This window comes from Bos taurus, chromosome 19, assembly GCF_002263795.3.
Source record: "Bos taurus isolate L1 Dominette 01449 registration number 42190680 breed Hereford chromosome 19, ARS-UCD2.0, whole genome shotgun sequence".
Classification (NCBI taxonomy): Eukaryota; Metazoa; Chordata; class Mammalia; order Artiodactyla; family Bovidae; genus Bos; species Bos taurus.
The window spans coordinates 40,189,170-40,216,606 of NC_037346.1; the positions used below are offsets into that span (position 1 = coordinate 40,189,170).

A 27,437-nucleotide genomic window follows, 5' to 3' on the forward strand; every position below is an offset into this window, starting at 1 on the left:
TACCCCAATAAAAGTAATTTAAAAAATTTTTTATGAAGTTATTATAGCTTGAACACTTAAATTCTCAAAATCTGCTGATATCCTACAGCAAATTATTAAATGCAAATATTTGTAAAGTGAATAAAACTGAATTCCTCCCAACTCAATCCACATATATAAGTTTTCCTGATTTCTTCTCCATACTGAGCCTCAACCGTCTCTTTAGTTCTGGTCTGTATACTATGGCTCACCTCCTATGTCTTCATCCTCATTGGCTGGGCCTTCTGTACCATCCACATTTTCTGTTTCATGAGCTTTGGTTAAATCGTAGTCATTCAAAAGCTCTGAACCTTCTAGAAGATAAAAAGAATTTTAACTATGAAGTAATTTGAAAGGATTTTTATAAACCTGTTTCAGCTTTATCCAATCCCTAAGTAATAGACAATATCCTTTCACATACACCCAAGCAAGATATATGTGACATTTTAGAAATATGTCCAAGGTTTATTTGCCTTTCAATTAGACATCATTTTCTTGAATAGTTCTTTCACCTTAAATTCCACTCAAGTTCCTTCTGGATAGAAATTCTCTCTCCTTTGGTGTATTTCAGGATATTCAGTAAGATGTTAAGACCAAGAATATTAACATATAGTGATGAGAAATATTGAGCCTGAGACTACTGGCAAAATTCAATTTGGGAAAGATGCTTTCCCGAGAGGAAGCCTATAAGCTTCTGAACACCAAATTCTATTTTCCCTTTCTGTTCACATTATAAATATGATTTTGTGGAAAGCATACTAGCCCCCAAATTCTTTTATTTCTTCAAACATTTACTAAATGTTGACAAGGCTACAGATATGAATAGGTCATAATTTCTGTATTCAAAGAGCTGATAATTTACAGATGTAGATAAAACAAACCCACAAATACAATGCAAGATTCAGACAAGAGATAAGTCTAAAATGTAGACTTGGACAAGAGATTAAGGGAAATACAAAGTGCTATGGGAGTTTCTAAGTAAAAGGCAGTAGATATGATAAAAAGCATGGTTAAATAAACAACAAACTTGCTAATAATTAAGTTTAACAAAGACACAATTTTTTACAATAAATATCGAAAATACTAGAAGTAAGGAAGAAGGCATGACATAGCTAGAATTTTTTCACATATAAGCATGGTAGCTTAATAAAAAAATGATAACAAAAGAAATGAACAGAAAAGACCCACTTGCCATCAAACTCCTTCCCAAGAGTCAATAAAATATTTGCTGAGAACCTATTACATGCAACAAATAGTCAACAACACTGAACCCTGCAGCACTAAGGAGCTGAAACAGGAGAGGTGATGGAAATTGCAGTGGCTTCCTTTCTGCCGCAAGCATGACTGAACACGGGGAACAGGACATTTTACTGGAATATAGGAGTAAAATGGAAACGTATCACACAAGATACATGACGAAGAGGTCCTGAAAATGCAGTCGTCATGGATTCAGGTGAAGTTTCTCATTTCTGCATATCATATACTCTTAGACACTAAGACACTGCTCTAAACAACAGTTTTCTTTTCTCAAGCCTGAAATGATAGATTCACAGAGCCCTGTATATGAACAACTGATATGAGGTACATGTTCAATTAAAACATAAGGTTACAACTCAGAGTAAAATAAAGACACCTGTGTGGTAAATTTTGTAATATAGCAAAAGCTTTGATTCAAACAAAGTGAGTATATCAATAGAGAAACACAGAATTTATTTTTAGGAAATAGATTATTTTAAGTGTATATAGTTTATTCTGGAGCAACGGTCAGCAAACCATGGCCTAGGGCCAAATTTAGCCATGGCCTATTTTTATTAATATATAGACCCAGGAAGTAGGAATGGTTTTACAGTTTTAAAGATTGTAAAAAATATAAAGAAGAATATACAACAGAGACCATATACGGCCCACAAAGTCTAAAATATTTACTCTCTGGCCCTTTACAAATAAAGTTTACTGACCACTGTTCCTGAGTGAAAAGCACAAGTTTTATAAGCTATGATATTGTTCAACAAAAGCTGTCTTAATTCAAATGAGTCAGCTGAAAATTTTTTTTAAGAAAAAAAAAAAAAAAAACAACAGTGAAAAAATAAAAAAACATTGGGTGGGGTGGTTTGGCTCTGTGATGTCAGATAACTTATATGATCTAAACGGATGCATTATTTTTGTATCAGGAAGACACGACTTCATTTTTTCCACAACCCATTTCCATAGCATGTATATTGCAATCAGAATATTCCCCTTCATTTGAACTATTCAGTAAAGGTATATTTTTAGAGAGGAAAGATATGATGTTGTTACCTGTGGGCACAGACTGCTCTTGAGTGCTTTTCAGTTCCACATTTGGTTTTATATCTGAAACGAAAAGGATTATAAATATTAGCTTTTTAGAGTAAATTTTTTTCAGATTTGAGCATTCTAAATTTAATAAGGATACCACTTTGGAAGATTTAGTTGCCGATTTCCTCTCCAGAGCAGGACTATTCTCTACATCCTTCCTAAAAAGTGTCTCAAGGAGAATAAAAAGAATCCATGCAAAAATTATATTTTAAAGTGATTAAGAGGAAAAAATTACTATTCTGCATTTATTCTGGTATTTTTATTTTTTCATAAAGACCCGAGTTCCTATCTGGTATTGTCTTGTTTCAGTCTACAGATCTTTCTTCAGCATATCTACTAGTGCAACTGTATGAATGACAGCTTTTCTCAACTTTCCATTCATTTGGAAATATCTTTATTTTGCCTTAAAATTTAAAGGATATTTTTACTTGACATAGAATTATGGGCTGACAGTTTTCTTCTGTCACTTTAAAGATGGCATTCCACTATCTCCTTATCCTCTATTGTTTCTGATGAGAAGAATATTTTCTATCACTGTTTTCCTTTATATATTCTTTTTCTCTGAATGCTTTCAAGATTTTCTCCTTAGTTTTTAGCAGTTTAACTACTATATGCCTAGGTGTGATTTTATCTGCATTTATCTCACATGGGTCCACCAAACTCCTTACCTGTAAAATTGTGTTTTTCACTAAACCTGGTAATTTTTCAGCTATTATTTCTTCAAATTCTTTTTCTCCTCCATTCTTTTGCCCTTTTTCTTCAAGGACGTCATCTACATTAGATTTTTTCATATTCCTACATTTTCCTGAGGTCCTGTTCTTTTCCCCTTAAAGTTCTTTTCTCTGTTGCTCAGATTGAATACTTTCATTAATCAATCTTCAAGTTCATTATCCTTTCTTCTGTCATCTTAATGTACTATCAAGCCTATTCAGTGAGTTTTCTATTTCAGATACTGTAATTTTTAGTTCTAGAATTCTATTTTCATCTTTTTTATAGTCTCTCTCTGGGGTAGGAAATGGCAACCCACTCCAGTATTCTTGCCTGGAGAATCCCATGGACAGAGAAGCCTGGTGGGCTACAGTCCATGGGGTCACAAAAAGTCGGACATGATTACGTGACTGAGCGCACTACACAGTCTCTCTGCTAGATTTCCTATTTGTTAATTCATTACAAGCACATTTTCCTTTGCATCTGAGTATAATTATTATACTTGTTTAAGAGGCTTGTCCTCCAATTCTAATATCTATATCATTTTGGGGTTAGTCACCTATGATTTCCTTTTCTCTTGAGTATGGGTCACATTTTCCTGCTTATTCAAATAACCTAATAATTCTGGATTGTACCCTGAAAATTATTAAGATACGTTACAGAATTTCTGGAGTTTGTTATGTTCCTTTGAAGGATATAGGAGATTTCTTTGTTTATTTTACTTTTTAAAGCATGTAGTTAAACTCATATTCTGTTTCACTTGTGGTGGGAAGCATCTAGGGTAATCAATTGTCCCAGTACACCTGGGACTGAAGGTTTTCCAAGACTACAGCACTTTCACAGCCTTAGGAAAACTGGCACAAACTGGTACTCTTGCAGAAGCGTAAATCTCTGTTCAGTTACTTTCACCTCAGATGGACTGCTCAGGGTGTGACTCATACAAGTATAGTTCAAGGAGTAGCTAAAGATTTGGTCCAGCTAGAGCATTTATACACAAAAGGCCCTCTCTACCCTCTCCACTCTAGGATTTCCCCCTTTGCTTCCTATGATTGCTTGTGATTGCTATGGTTTTTTAAGCCAGTAAAACTGTGGATTATCTATTCAAGTTTTGGTCACCCAGATGCTAAAACTGGGACCTGCCTTTGAGCAAAACAGCCTTAAAAACAGGTTGGTTTTGGTTATTTTCCAATGCCTGCAGGTAAAAGATTTTTCATATTTTGTCCAGAATTATAATTATTATCTGCTGGAAGGTTGGTTCAATGGGACCAACCTCCTCTACTACTAGAAATTGAAACTCTCCATTTGTTCTTTATTTCAATGGTGATCATATACCCATAACTGCTCTAGATACCACTAATTTCAAATAATCTGTATTTCAGACATGTTTTAATTTTTGTTTTGAAAAATACAGTCACTGCATTTACATTCTATCCTAATATTAAAAGTTTAACACACCACCCATTAGATGTTAGCAACAAAGCTTAAGTGCAGGAAAAATACAAATATTTTTAAAATAAACAAGCCTTAGTCAGTCAGTCAGTCATGGCCGACTCTTTACGACCCCATGGACTATAGCTCACTAGGCTCCTGTGTCTATGGGATTCTTCAAGCAAGAATACTGGACTGGGTTGCCATTTCCTACTCCAGGGGATCTTTCTAGCCAGGGATTGAACCCAGGTTTCTTGCACTGAAGACAGATTCTTTACCATCTGAGCCACCAGGGAAGCCTTTTGTAAAATAAGCAAAGGGGCAGCCTAATATGCAGTGTTAAAACCCAAGATGGGTGAAAGAAACGTCCATACAAGGAATAGGGACAGGCCAGGGTAGGCTGTTGGAGACCAACCAATATGAAAAGTGTGCCTGTGTGGGATGCACATTTAGCATGAGATGAGGAGGGATTCTACATGAAGGGCAGACAGATTGGCAAGTCAGAGCCTAAGCAGGATGAGAAGGGCAGGAGAATCACCTGGGCTGGAGTGATGAAGAACGTATCCAAGTAAGAGATGGCCTAGCATGAGGAGTCAGAGCCTGAGCATAGAGAAGAGGCCATTTATGCCTGGGGGTGCTCTCATTTCAGGGAGTAGACAGGGTTAGCAAGGCACCCACATAGGGACAGTGGGGGCACCAAAGAGCCCAAATGGAGTGAGGAGAGTTTCTATGTTTGGGAGTATCCAAGGCAAAGTGTCAGAACTTGATTGGGTTGAAGAGGGCATCCACATATTAAGGGCAGCTTTGCACTGGGATCTGTGCTGTGCTTAGTTGCTCAATTGACTCTTTGCAACCCCATGGACTGTAGCCCACCAGGCTCTTCTGTCCATGGGGATTCTCCAGGCAAGAATACTGGAGTGGATTGCCATGCCCTCCTCTAGTGGATCTTTCCAACCCAGGTCTCCTGCATTGTAGGTGGATTCTTTACCGTCTGAGCCACCAGAGAAGCCCAAGAATACTGGAACGGTTAGCCTATCCCTTCGTCAGGGGATCTTCCCGACCCAGGATTTGAACCAGGTTTCCTGCATTGCAGGTAGATATTTTTACCAGTTGAGCTATCTGGGAAGCCCATCAGACCCCAATAGAAAAGGGTATCCACATAGGTGAGTGCCTGCAGTACAGGATGTCAGAAACCAAATGAGGCAAGGTAAGAATCTTCACTGAAGAGGAAATGGCAGTGGCAGTGGATGACTGTTTATACAAAGAAGGATTGATTAAGTAAGAAAAACATAAGGATAATGAGACCCAGGTTTTTCTCTGTCAGAGAAGGGAGTTATAAATATGGAAACCTGTGGTCCTATATTGGAAATGGAAGTACTGGCAGGAACACATGGCTTTGACTATACATAAACTGATACAAAATATAGATGGAAATGTGTGTATATGTATGGTATAACACACCTGGTCTCTAGCTCTGTCCACTGAGAGCCCCTGGGAGCAGTGACATCACAACAGCTTTCAGGATACGGATATTAACTTCTAAGTATCATTCTCAACTTATAGAAACCATATTCCTTGGAGAAATGGCTGACTCCAGCACTGGGGGAGGGAAAGTACAGATGAGTCTGGAACATTTTGTTGTGCCAGAAAGCAAGGAAGTGCTCACAGAAACAAGAGCATATATTAAAAGGATATGGAAATTATTTTGAAGGGGTTCCCACTGGCCAAATCTGAGACAAGGGAGCATAAAAGTTATAATGATAGTATTGGATTACAACCTATTAAAAAGCATAAATTCATGAGTCCATATTGACATTAATAAGTAGTTGATAAATGTAAAGTCCAGTAACAAATGGAAAATTTACATAGTTGCAAAATGCTTCTTCTCAAAATATTATTACAAAGATAAAAAGAGAAACTACATAGTGAAGAACCTTGTAGACACCACTGTACTGAGTAAAGTGATCATTATCAGTAATGGGACAAATGAAAATTATGTGTCCACTGATAATGAAAAGAACACAGCTTCACTTCTGTAATATACCTGCCAGACATGCACAATCTAAATCTAACCATGAGAAAACTAACTCTAATTGAGGGATAATTTACAAAATAACTGGCTTGTAATTCTCAAAAGTGTCACAGTCATGACCAACTGAAGAACTATTCCAGACTGAAGGACAGGGAAGAGACGTGACAACTAAATGCATACGTGATTCTGAGCTGAATTCTCCTGAGGTAAAGGGCATTAAAGAAGCTACTGGAGAAATCTGAGTGGGGTCTGAGGATTAAATTGTAGTAATGTCCCAGTGTTAATTTCCTGGTTTTGATAGTTGTTTCCTGGTTATGTAGGAGAAGGTAGAACACACACTAAAGTAGTCAAGGGTGGATAGGGCTTTATGTCAGCAACTTACTCTCAAAATTTCCGGAAAAAAAAAAGTTTTTTTGTACTGTATTGCAACTTTTCTGTAAGTTTGATAGTGGGAGTTTTTTAAAAGCTTTTTTTTTTTTTTTTCAGCTAACTGTGAAACTTTTAACTGCACACTAAAGGGATTCTGAACAAAAAACAAAAAGAAAGAAAAGTAGCTCAAAAGTTTCACACGAACAATCTTCATGTGAAAACACATTTTAGTTATTACAGAGCAAGATGGCTTTTGATTTGGTGACCTAAAGAAAAAAGGTCCTAGTCCCCTGAGCCTCTTAAACTCTCTGACAATGACATTTAAATAGCTCTCAATATTTTTTCAAGCAGCCTTTGTGCGGCGTATAACACCAGAAGGAACTGAGTATAGTTTCCAAGAAAAAAAGGAGATCTGACTATCCGAGTATTCAAAGTTTGAAGGAGACATTTAAACCATCTATGACTTCCCTGGAAGTCCAGTGGTTAAGACTCACGTTTCCACTGCAGGGGACACAGGTTCAATCCCTGGTCAGGGAACTAAGATCCCATCTGCTGTGGCACAGCCAAAAAGAAAAGAAAACCATCTATAATCAGGCTATATGGATGCTCTTCTTAGGTGCTAAAAAATACTTAAAATACAGGAACAAAGGAGACTGAAGTGTATTTTCCCCTCTTGAATGTAAACATCTTTATAAAAATGTGAAGTCTAGTAGTGAATAGATGATAAAGGAATTCCCACCTGAAGACCAGAAACCTATTAAATATTTATAAGTGCAGCAAAAGTTTTACAGTTTTTAATGGATAATTTTGTCATTCCTTCATACTTCAGTTCAAAAAAGACTCAAAAATTTCCATGGTGGGGTCCATTTGGGTATTTTTAATGTGTTGGCAGTCAACATAGTTTTAAACTATTTTCCAAAAAAAAAAAAAAGAAAGCTAAGAAGGAAAGGTCCCTATGCTTCTTTTGACAAAAATATTAATTCCCTTTACTGATATTAATACATATGGTGCAAATGATGGAAAATTCCAAAGTGGATTAATTCTGTTGAGATAGCATTCCTGTCAGTTTTCTACCTCTCCTATTACTTGAACTGGGTAAAGCATGTTCCTGCCTCAGGACTTTTGCTTTTACTCGTCCCTCTGACCAAAATGCTCTTCCTTCAGATAGCCACCTGCCCTACCTCCTTTCTTCATTCAGGTGTGTGCTCAAAAGTAACCTTATAAAACCAGCTTTACCTAACTACTCTATAATAAGATATCATCCTTCATTGTCACTTTTTTCTCTTACTTTATAAAATTTTCTTCATACAATTTCTTCATTTTCACCACCTGACGTATATTTATTCATTTTTTAAAAAGTATTTATTGATTTGGCTGCGCCAGCTCTTAGCTGTGACATGCAGAACCTTTGATCTTCATTGCAGCATGCAGGCTCTTTAGTTATGACATGTGAACTCACAGTTGTGGCAGGTGGGATCTCGTTCCCTGACCAGGGATGGAACCCAGGCCCCTTGCATTGGGAGCACAGAGTCTTAGCCACTGGACCACCAGGGAAGTCCCTATTTGTTCACTTTTAAAATGTCTCCTCCCCACCCCACCAGAATGTAAACTTAATGAAAACATGGATGTTGGCTGTAATTTTTATTGCTTTTTGCTATATTTTCAGCTCTCAAAATAGTACCCATTGTGACAGCCACTCAATAAGTATTTGTTGAATTAATACATGAACTTTTACATCTCTATCTTTGCTACTTATAAATACTCTAAGTCAAGGTTCTACAAACTACAGCTTTCACCTGTTCTTGTATGACTTGTGAACTAAGAATGAGTTTACATTTTTTAATGGTTGAAAAAAATCAGAAAGATTCATTTCATGCAACTTGAAAATTGTGTGGAATTCTAACATCAGTGTTCATAAATAAAGTTTTAATGGAGCACAGCTAAATCCATGTTGTCTACAGCTGCTTCTGTATTCCAAGAGCAGAGTTGAGTACTTGCAAGAGACTATGACTTGCAAAGCCAAAAAACATTCACTATCTGGTGACCTTTTAGAAAAAGTTTGTCAAGACCTGGTCAAATCTATTATTAATACTAACACTAATACTGCACTGTCCAATACAATAGCCACTAGCCACATGTGCCAATTTGAGTTTAAATTTAATTAAAGTTAAACATTTAGTTTCTCAGTTACCCAACCACATTTCCAGTATTCAACAGAACATGTAGCTAAGGGTCTTTCATATTGGAGAACATAGATAAAGAATATTTCCATTCCCATAGAAAGTTCTACTGAAGAGCACAGCTCTAGATTTTAGAATGTCTTGTTGCCGCTTGGGATACTGCTAACTGCAAAGTTATTTAAAGCAAACATTAAAACTTTGGGTCAGGAAAGAAACCACGTATAAAAGTTAAATCAATGAAAATTCTAAGGAAATTATACTAGGAAACAGCTTAACAATGATCATCTTCTATCAGTGTTTTCTAAACTCCTGCAACTGGAATTTCAGGGGAAAGCACTTTCTATTAATGCAGTCATCAAAAAGGTAAAGGATATAGACAGCATCTTCATATAAAGAACTTTATAAATTTCACTGATTAAAAAATAAACGTGACTCTTTGAAGGGTTAAAAAAGAAAACCCACATGATGCCAAACATCCAGATAAAATATTTCTAAATGTACCTATATGGGGCTTCCCGGGTGGCACACTGGAAAAACAATCTGCCTGTCAATTCAGAGGACATGGGTTAAATCCCTGGTCTGGGAAGATTCCACGTCGTGTGGAGCAACTAAGTCCATGTGGCACAACTACTGAACCCACACTCTAGGGCCCATGAGCCACAACTACTGAGCTTGTGCTCCGCAACAAGAGAAGCCACCACAATGAGAAGCCCACACACCACAACCAAGAGTAGTCCCCCACTCACCATAGCAGAGATAGCTGAGCAAAAGCAATGGAGACCCAGTGCAACCAAAATTAAAATACTTATATATGTGTATACAAAATAAACTCAGCATGTACATTAGAATTTTTGTATCATTAGATAAAATCATTTTTCTTACCTCGTTTAAAAGCCAAAATTACAATCCTTACTTAACACTCTTATGTATATCAATTTCCCTCCTGCTCTTGCCATAACTAAATAATCTCCTGATATATTTTTAAATTAAATAATTACTGTTTTCCATTGACACTGGTGTTGTACTATGTTTTCCAATGACATTTTACCTCTTAAACAATAAATCTTATGGACAGAGTCTTAGAAAAGTTCAATCTTCCAAGACTGGGTGAAGAATAAATAGAAATTATGAACAACCCAATTGCAAGCACTGAAATTGAAGCTGTGATAAAAAATCTCCCCAAAAGCAAAAGCCCAGGACCAGATGGCTTCATAGCAGAATTCTATCAAACATTTAGAGAAGAGCTAATGCCTATCCTTCTAAAACTCTTTTAAAAAATTGCAGAGAAAGGAACACTTCCAAACTCATTGTACAAGGCCACCATCACCCTGATACCAAAACCAGACAAAGACAACATAAACAATAAATCTTATAAAAAATACATAGCTTCTGTAACTGATACAGTTCACAAATATATTGGACTGTTAAAGTTAAAGGTTATTTCTTTTGTAGTTTTCCAAGCACTCTACATATTCAAAGCTTTATTAGCAATCTCAAATTGTTTTCTGCTGCTGCTGCTGCTGCTAAGTCGCTTCAGTCGTGTCCGACTCTGTGCGACCCCATAGATAGCAGCCCACCAGGCTCCGCCATCCCTGGGATCCTCCAGGCAAGAACACTGGCGTGGGTTGCTACCAGAAGTGAAAACAAGTCTCATCATATGCTTGCTGAGAGATGACAATTTCAAATTTGTTTTTACTCCTTCAGATTCTCTCTTTGACAAAGATGCTGTTTAAAAAATTTCATGAGTTAGAATTTTTGTTAAATATACCAAGATTTTTCTCTGAGATTCTAGCATTTTATGTGCTACAAAATGAAAAGGGGTAGATTACAAATAAAATTTAAAGCTGAAAATGTTAAGGATCTGGTTAATTGAGATTTCATAAAAAATCACACGTGAATAATATACTATCTATGAACAAAATCAAATATTTACATTAGCAACAAAACATGCAACCATATTTTTAATTCGAATGATTACAAACTCGTTTTCATTTTGTTACTTTAAGTAATTATCATTCAGTAAAGGATATCCGCTAATAAACATGGAACTCTGCTCAATGTTACATGGCAACCTGGTGGGGTGGGACTTTGCGGGAGAATGGATACAAGTATATGTACGGCTGAGTCCCTCCAATGTTCACTTGAAACTATCACAACACTGTTAATTGGCTATGCTCCAATACAAAACAGAAGTTAAAAAAAAAGAATACCAGCTAATATAATTCTGTTCTTCATTTCAGAGATGAGATTTCCACTTGCTGGTCTGTCTTTCCAGCATAGCGTAGAAGCTAAAGGAGAGCAAAATGTCAATCTCAGAAGAGCCCTGCACTGACTTTGCAGCTGTCCTCAGCACTGGTGCCTGACAGCAGCCAGAAAGTTGTCTTTGAACGTCAGCATTTCCCTTTACCTTCATAACAATAAACTGATTTCTCTATCCCCATACCTCTTTCTTAAATTTAAAATGTCCATTTTTACTTTTTAACAAAAAGCTTTGGAAACTGAGTCACTGACTACAAAACGATCCTTATAATCAATGAAATTAGAAACGTTGGAATTGAAGTAGATATCTTACCTACCTTATCTCTTCTTTCCCTGCCACTTGATATTTGAATTTTCTCCAATATCCAACTATTTGGATTATGAAGTCTCTGCTTAGACACTTCCAAGAATACAGAAGTTATACTTTTCCTTTTCAGAAAAATTCTAATGGTTTAAAAAGTTCCTCCTTAAATACAGTGGAACTCAAAATTTCCTGAACTGTCCATTTCAGGTCCTAGTTCAGCCTTCTGGGAACATCCAGAATAAATTATTACACAAATGCTACCACTCAGTTCCCTAACCATGGTGAGAGCTTTCTTCTGAACCTGGTTTTGTTTGCCTATGGTCCTCCAAAAATGTGGCATCAAGCACTTAGCCCATGAGTGCAAATGAGACTTCATATTATCTCATAGCATCTCTGGAAAATAAACAGGTACAATGGCATTTATTATTCTTCTCATTTTACAAAAAAATTTAAGACAAAAGAATGACAAAAAATATAAAGTCATGTAATTGTTCAAAGGTACAATGTCAGTGGCACATTATGAAGAGAAGCAGGATTCCTCTCTTGAGTTTCAACCTTTGTCTCAAAGAATTTAAATAATGTTTTAAGGTGTTTTCCTACATAGATTATAAATCTTGGAAGAAGGTCAGAACTAGAAGACATTTTAGACCCAATTAATTTCAAATACCTCAAGTGAGAGGAAAGGAAGATATTAAAAAGGAGGGGGCATGCCTTAAAATGAGAATAGTCTCTCCAACCATGAAATCCTTCCTTTCCTTCCTCTTTGGACCAAAGTAAAGGTTAAGAGACATCAAGAATACTTCTCTAAGAACATAAGATCAATACAGCCCACGTTACCCTCTTTTTTTTTAAACAAAATATTCCATTTTCCCTGGATTAAATGTGAAGAAATTATAGACTGCAGGGCACAGATCTTAAACAGCAAATTCAATATCTAGTGTTTTTTTCCCTGAAAGGTCAGTTACTATAAAGTTGTAGAAAAATATACTTATATTTTACCATGGGTATCACGTGCCAACAAACATGCAGAGAGAAAAGGAAGAATGAGCATTTCATGCCACTGATACTTTTAAAAATTGTCTGTGCTAAAATGACTGAATCCAACATATTACAAGTAAGATTTTCATTTTGTACCTGTAAAATGCCTAGTTGGTTATAAAATAACTGAAGTTAAACACAAAATATCAATTGAAGATGGGTGACAGACTTAAATGTGAAGCTAAAACAACCAAATTTCTAGAAGAAATTATAGGAGAGTATTTTCATGGCCTTGGATAGGCAAAGACTTAATCCCAAAAGGAAAAAAAAAAAGATAACTTTGTCTTCATTAAAATTAAGAATTCTGTTTATCAAATAGATTAAGAAAATAAATAAGCAAGTTACAGATCCAGAGAAAATATTTGCAATACACATCTGATGAAGTTCATGCTTCTAAATTTTAAATGCCTATAAAATCAATAAGAAACATATAAACAATCCAATTTTTTAAAAATGTACAGAAGACTTATGGCACTTCAAGAAGAAGAATATGTAAATAGCCAATAAACATACAAAAAGGTACTCAACATCATTATTCATCAGGAAAATACAAATTAAAACCACAATGAAATACCACTACACACCCATCAGAATAGCTAAAATTTAAAAGACTGACAACAGTAAGTGTTGACAAGATGTGGAACAACTGGGGATCACCAGTGAGAGGGTGAAAGTCCAACCACTTCAGAAACTGTTTGGCAGTATGCATCAGACCTAAGAACACACCCACACTATGACCTAGAGACACTAATCCTGGATATATATCCAAGAGAAATTAATGTATATGTCCATCAAAAGACATGTACAAGAATATTCATCATATAGATAAACAATGGAAACAAATCAAATGTCCATCAACAGTACAATGAATAAACAAGTTGTATATTCATACTACTCAGTAATAAAAAAGAATGAACTATTAATAAATATAACAATGTGGATGAATCTCAAAGGTATGTTGAGTAAAAGAAACCAGATGCCTAAAAAGTACCTACTGTATGATTTATGCAGAATTCAAGAACAAGAAAACTGACCTATGGTTACAGAAGTCTGAATAGTGCTTTACTTGGTGTGCATGCTCCATCACTTCAGTCATGTCTGATTTTTTGCAATCCTACGGACTGTAGCCCATGAGGCTCCTCTATCCATGGGGATTCTCCAGGCAAGAATACTGAACTGGGTTGCCATGCCCTCCTTCCGGGGATCTTTCTGACCCAGAGATTAAACCCATCTCACTTATGTCTCCTGCATTGGCAGGAGGGTTCTTTACCACTAGTGCCACCTTTTTACCTGGTGTAAAGGGAGGTTTTGTAAATGGGCACAAAGGGAATCTTCTGGAGTGATGCAAATGTCCTGTATCTTTTTCTAAATTTTATTTTACTGAAGTATAATTGATTTAAATGCTACGTTTCTGGTATAAAATGTTTCCTATCTTGACTCTGAAGGAATGCATATAGATAAAAATTAATCAACCTGTATATGTAAGAAACATATACCTCATTGTATAAACTATTCCTTAATTAAAAATAAATCTATTGAACACTGCTGCTGCTGCTGCTGCTAAGTCGCTTCAGTCGTGTCTGACTCTGCGCGACCCCATAGATGGCAGCCCACCAGGCGCCTCCGTCCAAGGGATTTTCCAGGCAAGAATACTGGAGTGGGTTGCCATTTCCTTCTCCAATGCATGAAAGTGAAAAGTGAAAGTGAAGTCGCTCAGTCGTGCCCGATTCTTAGCGGCCCCATGGACTGCAGCCTACCAGGCTCCTTCGTCCATGGGATTTTCCAGGCAAGAATACTGGAGTGGGGTGCCATTAATATCTAAAACACCAAAGGAGTTCCTGGAGGTCCAGTGGTTAGGGCTTGGCACTGTCACTGTTGAGGTTCTGGGTTCAATCCCTGGTCAGAGAACTAAGATCTTGCAAGCCACACAGTTCAGCCAAAAAAATAAAAGCCCAAACCTTAAAAACGCAATTATAGCAGTATCTTCTCTCTTTTAAAAAAAATTTGAATTTTGGGGGATTTTCATAAGTTTTCTATAGTCTTTATGGACTATATCCATGCCAAGCATCCTGTGAATGGGCACCATGTAAAAATTCTTATGGTGAGGAAATTTATTTACATGTTATGTACCACCTAAATATGGAGATATTTTCAGTGATAGCTAATTCTCCAATCAAATTTTCCTGAGGATTGAGATTTCAAGATTTGTTTCAATTTTGATCTTTGATTTTTTTTCTTTTTTCACTAAGCTTAGGCTACAGATAATTTGTGTCATTCATCTTTGGAAAACAAAAACAAACAAACAAAATCTCTTGATCCACATCTATGCTTCTCTCCAGCAATAGCTCTACTTATTTCTCTGCTAGCTAAACTTCTGGAGAATATGACCTGTACCCAGTGATTCTACTTCTATTCCCGTTCCTGCTTTAATCATTTCGGTCTGGTTTCCATCCCCACTCTACAAAAACCACTTTTGTTAAGGTCACTAGCAAGTTTTACGTTGCCCAAAACCAGCCCACACTATTTGTCCTCACTTTACTTGACTTTCCAGCAACAGTGAACATAGCTGTTCACTCTCTCCCCTGAATTCCGTTACACCACACTCTGTTGGTTTTTTTACTTGTCTCGCCATGCTGTTTCTCTTATGTGAGCCCCTCCCCCTCTACATGACCACCTAAGTAGGATGCTTCTCAGGGCTTGATCCCGAGCCCTCTTCTCACAATAGGTGGCCCCAATCATTCTCATGGCGCTAAAGATCATCTATGTGCTGAGGATGACCAAATTTCTATCTCTAGCCAGACTTTTTATTCAGAGGAGAGGTGCACCAACCCTGCCCTGACCATTATTCTTCCTTTTAGCACTGTTCTTTTATAACCCTTCAAATAACTCAAATCTTTTCAATGGGGATTTATTGTTTGGGAGCCTACCTTCCTCAGATCAGTTCATTCGCTCAGTCGTGTCTGACTCTTTGCGGCCCCATAAATCGCAGCACGCCAGGCCTCCCTGTCCATCACCAACTCCTGGAGTTCACTCAAACTCACGTCCATCGAGTCGGTGATGCCATCCAGCCATCTCATCCTCTGTCGTCCCTTTCTCCTCCTGCCCCCAATCCCTCCCAGCATCAGAGTCTTTTCCAATGAGTCAACGCGTGAGGTGGCCAAAGTATTTGCGTTTCAGCTTTAGCATCAGTCCTTCCAAAGAACACCCAGGACTGTAAATTCCAAGCGGGCAAAAGCACTGTTGTCTTCTTCACCATTGTATTGCCAATATTTTGCATACAAGACACATAACAGTCAGTGAACAGTTTTTGAATGAAGAATGAATGAATCAAGATTTCTGACTTTTGAATTACCTTGCTATTAATATAAATGTTATATTACAAGGTAAGTCAAAATCAAATGTTATAAAAACTTTCATTGCTCAGCTCTCTTTTAAAACCAGCATATAAACAATAAAAATATATTCTAAAACAATGGGAATACCAGACCACCTGACCTGCCTCTTGAGAAACCTATATGCAGGTCAGGAAGCAACAGTTAGAACTGGACATGGAACAACAGACTGGTTCCAAATAGGAAAAGGAGTACATCAGGGCTATATATTGTTACCCTGCTTATTTAACTTATATGCAGAGTACATCATGAGAAACACTGGGCTGGAGGAAGCACAAGCTGGAATCAAGATTGCCAGGAGAAATATCAATGACCTCAGATACGCAGATGACACCACCCTTATGGCAGAAAGTGAAGAAAAACTAAAGAGTCTCTTGATGAAAGTGAAAGAGGAGAGTGAAAAAGTTGGCTTAAAGCTCAACATTCAGAAAACTAAGAACATGGCATCTGGTCCCATCACTTCATGGGAAATAGATGGGGAAACAGTGGCTGACTTTATTTAGGGGGGCTCCAAAGTCACTGAAGATGGTGTCTGCAGTCATGAAATTAAGACACTTACTCCTTGGAACAAAAATTATGACCAACCTAGACAGCATATTAAAAAGCAGAGACATTACTTTGTCAACAAAGGTCTGTCTAGTAAAGGCTATGGTTTTTCCAGTGGTCATGTATGGATATGAGAGTTGGACTATAAAGAAAGCTGAAGGAATTGATGCTTTTGAATTGTGCTGTTGGAGAAGATTCCTGAGAGTCCCTTGGACTGCAAGGAGATCCAACCAGTCCATCCTAAAGCAGATCAGTCCTGGGTATTCATTCGAAGGACTGATGTTGAAGCTGAAACTCCAATACTTTGGCCACCTGATATGAAGAGCTGACTCATTTGAAAAGGCCCTGATGTTGGGAAAGATTGAGGGCAGGAGGAAAAGTGGATGACAGAGGATGAGATGGTTCAGTCGCTCAGGATGAGATGGTATCACCGACTCAATGGACATGAGTTCGGGTAAACTCCGGGAGTTGGCGATGGACAGGGAGGCCTGGGGTGCTGCGGTTCATGGGGTTGCAGAGTCGGACACGACTGAGCGACTGAACTGAACTGAACTGAAAGATATAAAGATGATCTACCACTAACCCAGTATATGCTATGAAAGTGATGTTTCACTAATACTTTTCAAACTGTGGGCCATGTTTATCACATTTTAGTGTGCACAAGAATGCCCTAGAAATCTCATTAAAATGCAGATTTTGATTCAGCATGTCTGGCCTGAGATTCTGCATCTGTAACATGTCCCAGATGTTGCTAGTGGTACTGGTCCACACACCATACTTAGATTAACAGGTGTCTAAAGGATCTTTGTAAATGAATTATGAATTAAACTGAACATGTGCTGGATCCTAACTTTACTTCTAGTAGAATGCAAGGTGATTTTTGTACACACCATCTTATTCAGATTTGCTGGTCTCTTGCAGTATTATAAACTTAGAGGAGTTCTCAACCTTATCAAGACTAAGTGCCCCCCTCTTTTAGAAAAAGTATTTTATAATACCTCTTTACCCCAGGTTGACCCCTGGGTTGAGAAGATCCCCTGGAGAAGGGAACGACAACCCACTCCAGTATTCTTGCCTAGAGAATTCCATGGACACAGCAGCCTGGCAGGCTACAGTCCATGGGGTAACAAAGAGTCGGACGCAACTGAATGACTAACATACACACACACCATCATAAATTAAATATAACCTATCCACACATTGAAGTTTTCTAAAAATAAAAACCTAACTGTAACATAAATGTGAAATAAATTAAAAAAATGTTTTAATATGTAAATATACTAGTAAATTATAGTAAGAAGGTAGTCAGATGTGTTTATAGAATCATCATGAATGCAAGAGACAAAATACGCAAGATATAACTTGCATCAATAATGGCAAAAGTCTTGGCTCCAAACTAAAGAAAAAATCATCTTCCTTTGATTTATTGGGTTGGTCAAAAGGAACCCAAACAAACTTTTTGGCCAATCCAGTAGACAGCAGTTTTATTCTTAAACAATTTAGATTGCATTAAAACCATGCAAGAATACTTTATGCATAAAATACAGTTAGGTTCTAGCAGTCATTAGAGGACATAAAATATTACTAAGTTTCAGAAAAGCAAGAGATTCCAACCTAGAATAGGAAACAGCTTCCTAAAAGACTGCCAGTTGCTGATCTGTGGTAGAGGCAAAGGGTCAATAGCTAAGTAGATCCAGCAGTGGTCCCTATAGTGATATCCTTACCTAAATAACTTTACATGAGCACATATGCATAGGAAAAAATATTCTGTGGATAAAAAATGAGCATGCTCAATAATCAACTTTTTATGAATGTGGAGTTATATCATAGCTGATGTAAAATATAATAGCTCCACTCTGAAAAAACGGTTTTTGTAATATTTAACAACTAATCATTTTTGCCATCATCTGCCTTTATCTCTGCAATTGAAGATCATGTTATACACTTGTGCATAGTGTAGACAGTAGCACAAATGTATATCAGAGGCTCGATTTGACTTTCATGTGTATCATTTACCAAATATTAATGCATTGAAGATTATCCCTATAAAATTTATATTTGGACCTCAAAATAAAACTTTTTAACCAGCTCTTTGAAAATATTAAAAATTTATAAATGTGACATAAGATCGTGGTTGTACACTGGAATTTTTTTCCTGTGCATATTTGCTCATATAAAATTGCTCTGATGTTCTAAGTATTCTGCTATGTTAACAGTCTCTAAAACAGATAATACTTTGCAAAAAATTGATTGTGGTGTGATAGAGAAATCAAATGAAGTAAAATATGGTATTCTCAACTTTAAAAAGCAAAACATTTGTTGTGAAGAAATAGTTTATTGTGGCTTTCTGAAACAGTGCAAAAAAATGTAGCAAAGCCAAGGATTAGATTTCCCTATGTTATTTTGCCCAAAGTTAAGCCAGTATTGGATCAGAAAAAAATAACAGTATTCATCCTGTTGAATTCAGCCAACATTCAAAGCTCTTCTATCAAACTTTTAATAGCACCTCTGACAAATTAACCAGCAAAATTAACTAGCTTTCATGTCACTATTTTCTTTACTATCTTTACCATAAAAGTTGAACAAATAGTCAAATGACCAAACACAGGCAATTTATTAGTTGATTTATTCAATAAATGACTGCAGTCCTACTATGTGCTAGGGACTAGGCTGGGTACTCATTATCACTGGTGATAAAAAGATCCCTACACTTTGGAATCTGACAGTTTAGACGGGGCAACAGGTGTACTAGTGACCAAAATATGCAAGAAATCTAGTTAAATAATCTTTAAATAATTAAGAGTTAAGAGTAAAAAATACAGTTTTGCACTGCTTAATCAGTGATGCTATTGAAATGTTTTCCATTTCTCTTATTTTAAAAAGTTTTCTTTATAAACCCACAAATAACCTGATGTGCCAAAAATGTTATCTCTAAGAACAGTTGCTAATAAATACAATTTGTGATATGTTGCCAATTCCATTGATATAATAAGTCAGGAGGTAAGCCGCTTTTGAATTTTTGATGCATAAAAAGCACTGCTTAATAAATGCTTTTATTCTGTTTCATATCTATTATTAAACATTTAGTTTTTTCTGTCTTCTAGATGGGCTACATGTCCAATATAATATGGTATTGACTCCAAATTATATTGATTTACTCTACATCACTTTGTACTCTAAGAACTTTAATTCTGGATGCAAAAGTAGATTTCAATTAAGGCTGAAAAAATTACCTCATTCAGGATCATTAGGGATTATTTTGACAGATTTTACAGCAATAATAATTAATAGTTTTATATATATATATATATATATGTATACCACTTTTCAAATAATACCCCTATAATAGAAATATAATCATTGTTTCATTTCGTCTTTTTTAAAAAAGTAATTCAAAGGCCTTAGAGTCATCCTTATGATTTCTAATTATTATGAATGTGCCAGTTAATGGGAGAGTTGTACTTTCAAAAGGCTTAATAGCAGCCTACTCCATGTTCTTGTGATGTTTAGAATCTTTTTCTGCAATAACTAATGTATGTTTAACACATTCAAAAAGCATTTATTGGGTATTTACTACAGGCAGCTTCTGTGTTAATCACTCCTTTTTCACACATGGTCTAGAACCACAGCTTGAGTTAGGAGCCAATTCATACTGGTTATCTGATAAAAGACCTACCGATAATCTTTTAGTCATAAGTGTAAATACATACACTGATGACAAACTTTTAACAACGTATTAAAAAGGTATCACCAGGAAAATGTATGATAATTTTATAATACCATTCATGCATCTTACTGACTGAGAAAGTAAATTTCCCCTCATATTTGATCCATGTTTTAATGGACTAATATGTCATCCTGAAATCTGCTCATGTAAAGTTAAAAAGGTAAGGTTTAGCATTAAGTAATATGCTAGTCAAAAAATCAATAACATTTTTGTTTTCTAAGTTTTCCTTTCTGTTATACCATTTTAAATATTTAAAAATTTTTCTGAGTTCTAACAAGGAATTGCTAGCACCAATCCCTTATTCACAAAGAATAATAAAAGGCATCATAATAAAGATATTGAAAATGACTTTTAGCACCATTTTTTCAAAGTTTTTTTATGTGGACCATTTTCTTAAATTCTTTATTAGATTTGTTACAATAATGCTTCTGATTCATGTTTTGGTTTTTTGACTGTGAGGCATATGGGATGTTAGCTCCCTGACCAGGGATCGAACCTGCACCCCTGTACTGAAAGGCAAAGTCTTAACCACTGGACCATCACCAGGGAAGTCCTTTTTGGGCACCATTTTGAAACTTTAATGCAACAAACTCTGAGGATCTTTTATAAACCAGGAACTGCTCTTTGCACTGAGTATACAAAAATAAGACATAGTTTCTGCCTTCAGAAGCTTAAAGACCAGTGGGGGAATAAACACTTAAATCGGTAAATAATTTCAATATAATTGGGAGAAGTATGCATAGTAAGGAAAGGCCCTTAGCCCAGGTGGATGGAGGTGAGGGACTGAATAGAATGACCACCAGAAAGCACCAGGAAAAGTCATGAGAAGGAGGTCCTTCATGGTGATAATGCATGAAAAGATGAGTAGGCATAACAAGGTAAAGAATGGGATGAAAATTTTAGCAAAGACATGGAAGTATGAAACAGCATATTAGATTGCAGGAAACACAACCAGAAATTTTCTAAAATTATGTTCTACCAGGACCCCGTGACCTTTCTGTGGCTTTTGTTCCTTTGAATTTTATCAGTTCAACCTTCACATGTTCATAACGGAGGGCTAGTAAACCACCATCTGGAGGCTGTATCTATGTAAATACCATCCATCCAGAACAGAGAAAGGAAGCTAGAAATGAAAAAAAATGGCTACCACAAAAGCCATGTGGTGGGAAGCTGACATCAAGAAGGAGACAAAAACTACACAATAACCTAGGAATATTTAGCGTAGGGGCATTCAGCTTTGCACAGTTCAAAAACCCCATGAGAATATACTACAGAACAATATATTACCTGATAGTCTGAATACTGAATCTGGGTCCCTAAGATAAAGTTTTCTCTTGTGGACCTCACTTATAAGGGGTCTGTGTAACAAATACTCTTAGAAAGATTTCTTCCCAATAATGTTGAAATAAAAAAGGTTTTTTAAAATATTTATTTATTTAGCTGTACTGGGTCTCAGTTGTGGCACATGAGCTTTTCTCATGGCATGTGGGATCTTCATTCCCAGACCTGGGATCGAACCTGCATCACCTGCATTGGAAGTGGGATTCTTAACCATCAGACCACCAGGGAAATCCCAAAGGTTTTATATTAAATAAGAAATATGCCAATACCTGTAAAATTTGTGAACTACCCATTTCTCAACCATCAGACAGAAGGGATATTATTACAGCACAAATAACAAAATTCAGTAACATAAAGAATCTCTGTGTAGAAAATATTCAGGATCACAAATTGGGAGAAAAGAAAACAATTCTAGTTCTCAATTTATTACATGCATTAACTCTTCACCTTTATATGACAAACTTTCTATTTCAAAAGCTTATTTCATCTGACATCTTCACACACAGAAATTCTCAATAAATGTCTGGTGATGAATGAAAAATGAATAACTTTTTTAAAAGATTTTATATTTTGAAGAAATATCGACTATATAGTTTCACATTTCACAATAAACCATAGCATATTAATCTGGCCCCCAAATTAGGCAGAGAATAAAAGTACTTCATCAAGTATGCTTACAGTGCCAAGACATGACAGGTATACACTATAGGTCAAATTCTAAACTGGGACCAAAATATCAAAATAGTATAAAAGTACTTTATTTAAATATCAAACACATGGGCCAGATTAGCCAATCTTGAGTGGCTATAATAAACCAGATATTTTATTACACCAAATACTCTGATCCTCAAGGATGTGATGTTAGAATAGCCAAATTCACATCACTAACCTTTCTGTTAATCTTAGTTTTTTATTTAAGTGTGAAATATTTGCATCAAGCATACCATATAACATCCATCTCCACGGATTATGAATATAATCTACTCATCTAAACTCACCTAGTGATTCAATTCTGTATTCTCTTTCCATTTATAGCCTGTACATTCCAAATAAAATTCTACACAAGTTTTCATTCCCTTTTTATTCAGCTTATCAAAAAGTCACGGTTAGGGCTTTAATATCCTGAATTATGCTATTTAGTTAATAATTTCTTTATTTCACATTAAATAAATGAATTCAGGAGTATTAACATTTATAGAGAAACATCCCAGTTTCCACTGTCTTACACTCATTCATATGTTATTCTTGAGAATGAAATGATAATGATTAAGACTAGGAAAAAACAGTGTTGGAGTATTGATCTATCACTTCACAAAAATAAACTCAGGAATTCATATGAAATAATTAAAGCCTGAGTGTTTTTTAAATTATTTTTTCTAGTGTACAACAACCTAATTTTTTTCTGTTGTTGGCCAATGAAATCTTTACATGATAAAAATTACACATCATAAACCATTTTAAAAATATTCACAGTGTAAATTTTTAGATTTACTTTTAAACCTTGATTTAAAGCAAAAAGTTTTTCATAAGAGAAAACCCTTAAAATATTTTTCAATAATGATCATTAAATTTTTTTTTACAGAATACTAAATATGTACTGTGCATCATTTGGCGCTCTACTTAGAGGGAAAAAAACACGTGTAAGTGCCAAGTCAGTTTAAAATTATAAACATACCCATGTGTAAATTAAAGATTTACAATCACAGTACTGTGCTCAATTATACATGAAACAAAATTTATTTTGTGTCCTGACATATTCAATCAAGTTTTAATAACTTCATAGACCCTAGACCTAAAGCGGCCAAAGATCAAGGTATACTGGTAATAAGAGAGCCTTCAATCATTATGAAGAAAATATCCAGGCTATTGATAATTATTTATCAAGTTAACATTTTAATTAGGTGTCAGTATCTCATTTACTAATAGAATGAATACATTTCTCACAAATTCTGATTTTCTATTTTCTGATTTTCTCCAACTTGAGATACACCTGCCATTTTCAAGGTTTTAGAAACACTTGTTGAGAAGACTGTTGAAAAGTTTAAAATAATACTGTGAAACTTTAGTTATCCCAAGGAAGTATATATATCCCAATAATACTGAAAATTTGAGGGGAAGTGAGGATAAGTTAATGACTTTAAAAACTAATTCAAATGAAACTTTTCATGTGAGCTTGATTTTTTGCTTTGAGTAAATAAGTTATCATTAGAAGATTGAGTACCAAGGGAAGCACAAATGCCATTACTTAAAAATTTACCTTCCCATATGACAGCATTTACCCTTAGAGGGTAAAAAAAAGTCACTTTTCATCCTAAAGAAGTCACTCAGGTTAGCCCAATTCCAATGGACATTGAAGCCATGGACGAAAAAATCATGCAAAAGGATTAGTTATTCCACCTTAGGTTTGCTGCCATTTCAGGGACACCCCATAAGTACTCCTCCTCTGCAGAATCAGAGTTGACCCCTGACAAACCCTAAGAGGTAAAACTGCGGAGAAATTATCACTGTCCAAAGTTAGGTTGGGGGTGGGGGGGCAGGTAGCAAATGAGAGATGTATGAAAACCGACACGCTTTGCCCTCTGAAATTTACTTTTTTCAAATTTACTTTTGACAAAAGAAATAAATAGAAGCAAAACCGAGATTCAGAAGGAACTCTCTCTGCTGCGTGCACCGGTTGAGCATTTCAAAGACCCCTTAGAAAAGAAGCAGGCTGGAGGCTCACCTTCCATCTCGCCGCCGGGCTGGGCTGGAGCTGCCGCTCTGGCTACCCAGCCGCTCCACGTGCTCCTGCCGTCGCCGGGACTCAGCGCGCAGCTGGCGGGAGATTCCCAGCGCGGGGAGTCCCCGGGATCCGGCCGCTGAGTCGGCGCAGATTGAAAGGGGCAGGAGCCGGCGATCGGACTGTGCGCGGGGTTACAGCGGCGCTGGCTGGCGGCGGCTTTAAAGGACGTTCCCCGCCGAGGTATCTACCGCGCCTCCAGCCGCCTTTTGAATGTCAAAGCCGAGAACCCCAATAGGAAGGAAATGGCAAGGCAGTAAATTGTCTCCAAATGTCTATTTTAGAAGGATAATGGATAAGAGAGTAATATCACATGGAGGGAGGGAGGATCTGGATTGCTTTCTTGCAAATCTAAGTTCAAAGAGGTTTGTCTTGAGCAAAATCTGGAACTTTTGGTCTAGATTCAGGGATGATAGCCATGAATGCCATCAATGAGCACTCTATTAAATGTAATATGTTTTTCTTCCTCAACTTTTCATCTCACATAATAAAAGTTCTTGGTTCAAGTTTTCAGGAAGTGCTAAGACAGTTCCAAAGAGTGTTGGCACTTTCATCAACTCAACTTTTTCAATTTTGGAAGCAATATTCTCACTTTATTTTCCCTTTTGGAAACTGCTTGGTTTATTTCCCACCACTCACAAAACACTACACATTGTATTTATGTGTGTTTATTTTCTACTACCTTACCTTCTTCCAAATAGGATCTGAGACAGCTTACAAAAATACATATATAATGTATCAGTGCTAAGAGATTAGGGTGGTAAGGGGAAGATACACTAAAGACAGTAAAATTGACTCAAAGATGTTAGTTGTACACAGAGTGAACATCTTTTCCCAACATCCTTCCCACATTATAGAGATCAAGCACACATTTGACTATAGGGAGAGGGAAGGGGAGGTGAACACATAATTTTTAAAAAACAGAATTTTTCTTCACACTAAGGTTGAAGGGACATTGTTCAGGTGAGTCCTCTTAAAGTTACCCAGTATGTTAAACATGTAAATGATTCTCAAAAAGACCATTTTGCCTTTGTTAGAAACGTATGTGGTTGGTATATACAAGTATATTTGAGACTTAAGGTTGGGCGTTCATGCATCAGAAGGCCATACCAGAGTAAACCCATTCTTATCCAGTTAAAGAATACATATTGTAATTTTTTGAATTTTAGTTTATTTTAAATACGCCTTGGTATAGGAGACATATATATAGATATAGTATATAATTTTTAAATGAGTTAATAACTTGTAATGGCTTTGTTTTACGATTATGGCACCATGACAGCATCTCTATAACTTGTATGGGATGGAGTTCTACAGGATAATAACAATTTCAGAGAAATACTCTAAACACTAGGTCTAATTTTAGTATCGAAAGGGGAAATTTGTTGTTTGTTAGTTTCTAAAGGCAAAAATAGCACATCAAAAGTAGCAGAAGAGGAACTGTAAAATTTCACAGGGATGGTGTAAGGATGAATAGTTATTTGGTTATTAAAAGTTTTAGAAGGTGTTTAGCTTCCATTACAATGTTCTTTATACTTATCAATGGAATGTGTTACTACTCTGTGAATAATTAGCTCAGTATTGAGTATTTCAGACTCAAAAACGTGATACTTAAGGGGATAGATAAAAAGCAAGTGGGTAAAATAATTCATGCAGCTATTTCACCCTCAAGAAGGTAGAGCATAAATCCCCACTCCTTAAGTGTGCGATTCACTTATGGGTGTTTCTAGTGGCCTAGTGATTAGGATTCCAAGCTTTCACTGCCATGGCCTGGGTTCGATCCCTGGTCAGGGAACTGAGATCCCACAAGCCACACAAAGCACCCCACCCCCCAAAAAAGGTGTTTTTTTTTTTTAAAGAATGGTATTCACATAGTGACATCCTTCCAAAGATTACAGTATGAAAAGGTACAGGAAAGAGAGTAACTTTATATGACAGAAACCAGACAAACACTACCTCAGGCAGGTGATCAAGTTAACAACAACAGTGATATAAGGCATGTGACAGTATGTGCCCTCGATATATATTTGAATATGGTACTTCACCTCCATAGCCTTCCATCCATTAACCCTAACCTAGAGGGTTAACCTAGACTGGTTAAGCTCCAGTCTAACCTAGAGGCATTCTGCAAAGAGCCTGACCAGTTCAGATCAAGTCAATGTCATCTCAAAACCCATTAACTGTCAAGGTCATCAAAACCAAGAAATGTCTGAGAAACTGTCACCGCTAAGGAGACTTGATGACTAAATGTAACAAGGGATCCTGACTGGGATCCTGGAGCAGAAAAAGGCCATTAGGTAAAAACCAAGGAAATCTGAATCAAGTATGGACTCTATTTAATAAGGTATCAATATTGGTCATTACTTGTGAGAAAAGTATCATAACAAATGTAAGATGTTAATTATAAGGAAATAGGTGGGCATACATGAGAACTCGGTACTATCTTCGTGATTTTTCTGTAAATGTAAAACTATTCTAAAATTAAAAGTTTGTTTTAAAACAGTAGACGGATTCTTTGAACAAATCACTACTCATTTGGTTAAGTCTCTTCTTACAGTATTCAAAGTTGATCACCCAAGGGTTTACAAGGATCAATTACTTATAATTGGGAAGCTAATAAAATGCTGTGGGTTTAATGATAAACTTCCAGGGAATCAGAGATAATGCCTAAATTTGTCTTCATTATCATTACTTTAATAAGGGAACAGTTGAAACTAAACCATGAATCTAGACACGGTAACTGACAAGGGTGGATCTGACTCACCGAATCACATTTCATGGCTTATGCTATGTAGTAAAATTAACAGTGACTAAAACTGAAATCACTGACAAAGGCTGCTCCTGGACCATCTGAGATAGTCCAAGTACTGACTCGGCTCAAAGGAAATAAAACTGAAAACTCTTGATCTCACCCCAAATAATCATTCTGCACCCTGTCTGAACCTTGGGCTCTCTACCCACCAGCCTACTCAAAACCAC

General features: G+C 36.4%; 1 protein-coding gene across 4 annotated transcripts in view; it reads right to left on the minus strand.

The window, feature by feature from the left end:
• Positions 1-24,941, minus strand: part of IKZF3 (IKAROS family zinc finger 3) — a 90,325-nt gene extending 65,384 nt beyond the window's left edge. Inside the window, exons 1-3 of one of the 4 annotated variants that reach the window (XM_059878203.1) lie at positions 24,402-24,941; positions 2,317-2,370; positions 231-332 (exon numbers count right to left, since the gene is read on the minus strand). In XM_059878203.1, coding sequence (XP_059734186.1) covers positions 231-332; positions 2,317-2,370; positions 24,402-24,408 — 163 coding nt within the window. In that variant the 5' untranslated portion in view covers positions 24,409-24,941. The remainder of the gene's footprint in view (positions 1-230; positions 333-2,316; positions 2,371-24,401) is intronic. The other 3 variants (XM_024980363.2, XM_024980364.2, NM_001081613.2) reach the window with 3 other exon arrangements.
• Between the last annotated feature and the right edge of the window lie 2,496 nt (positions 24,942-27,437).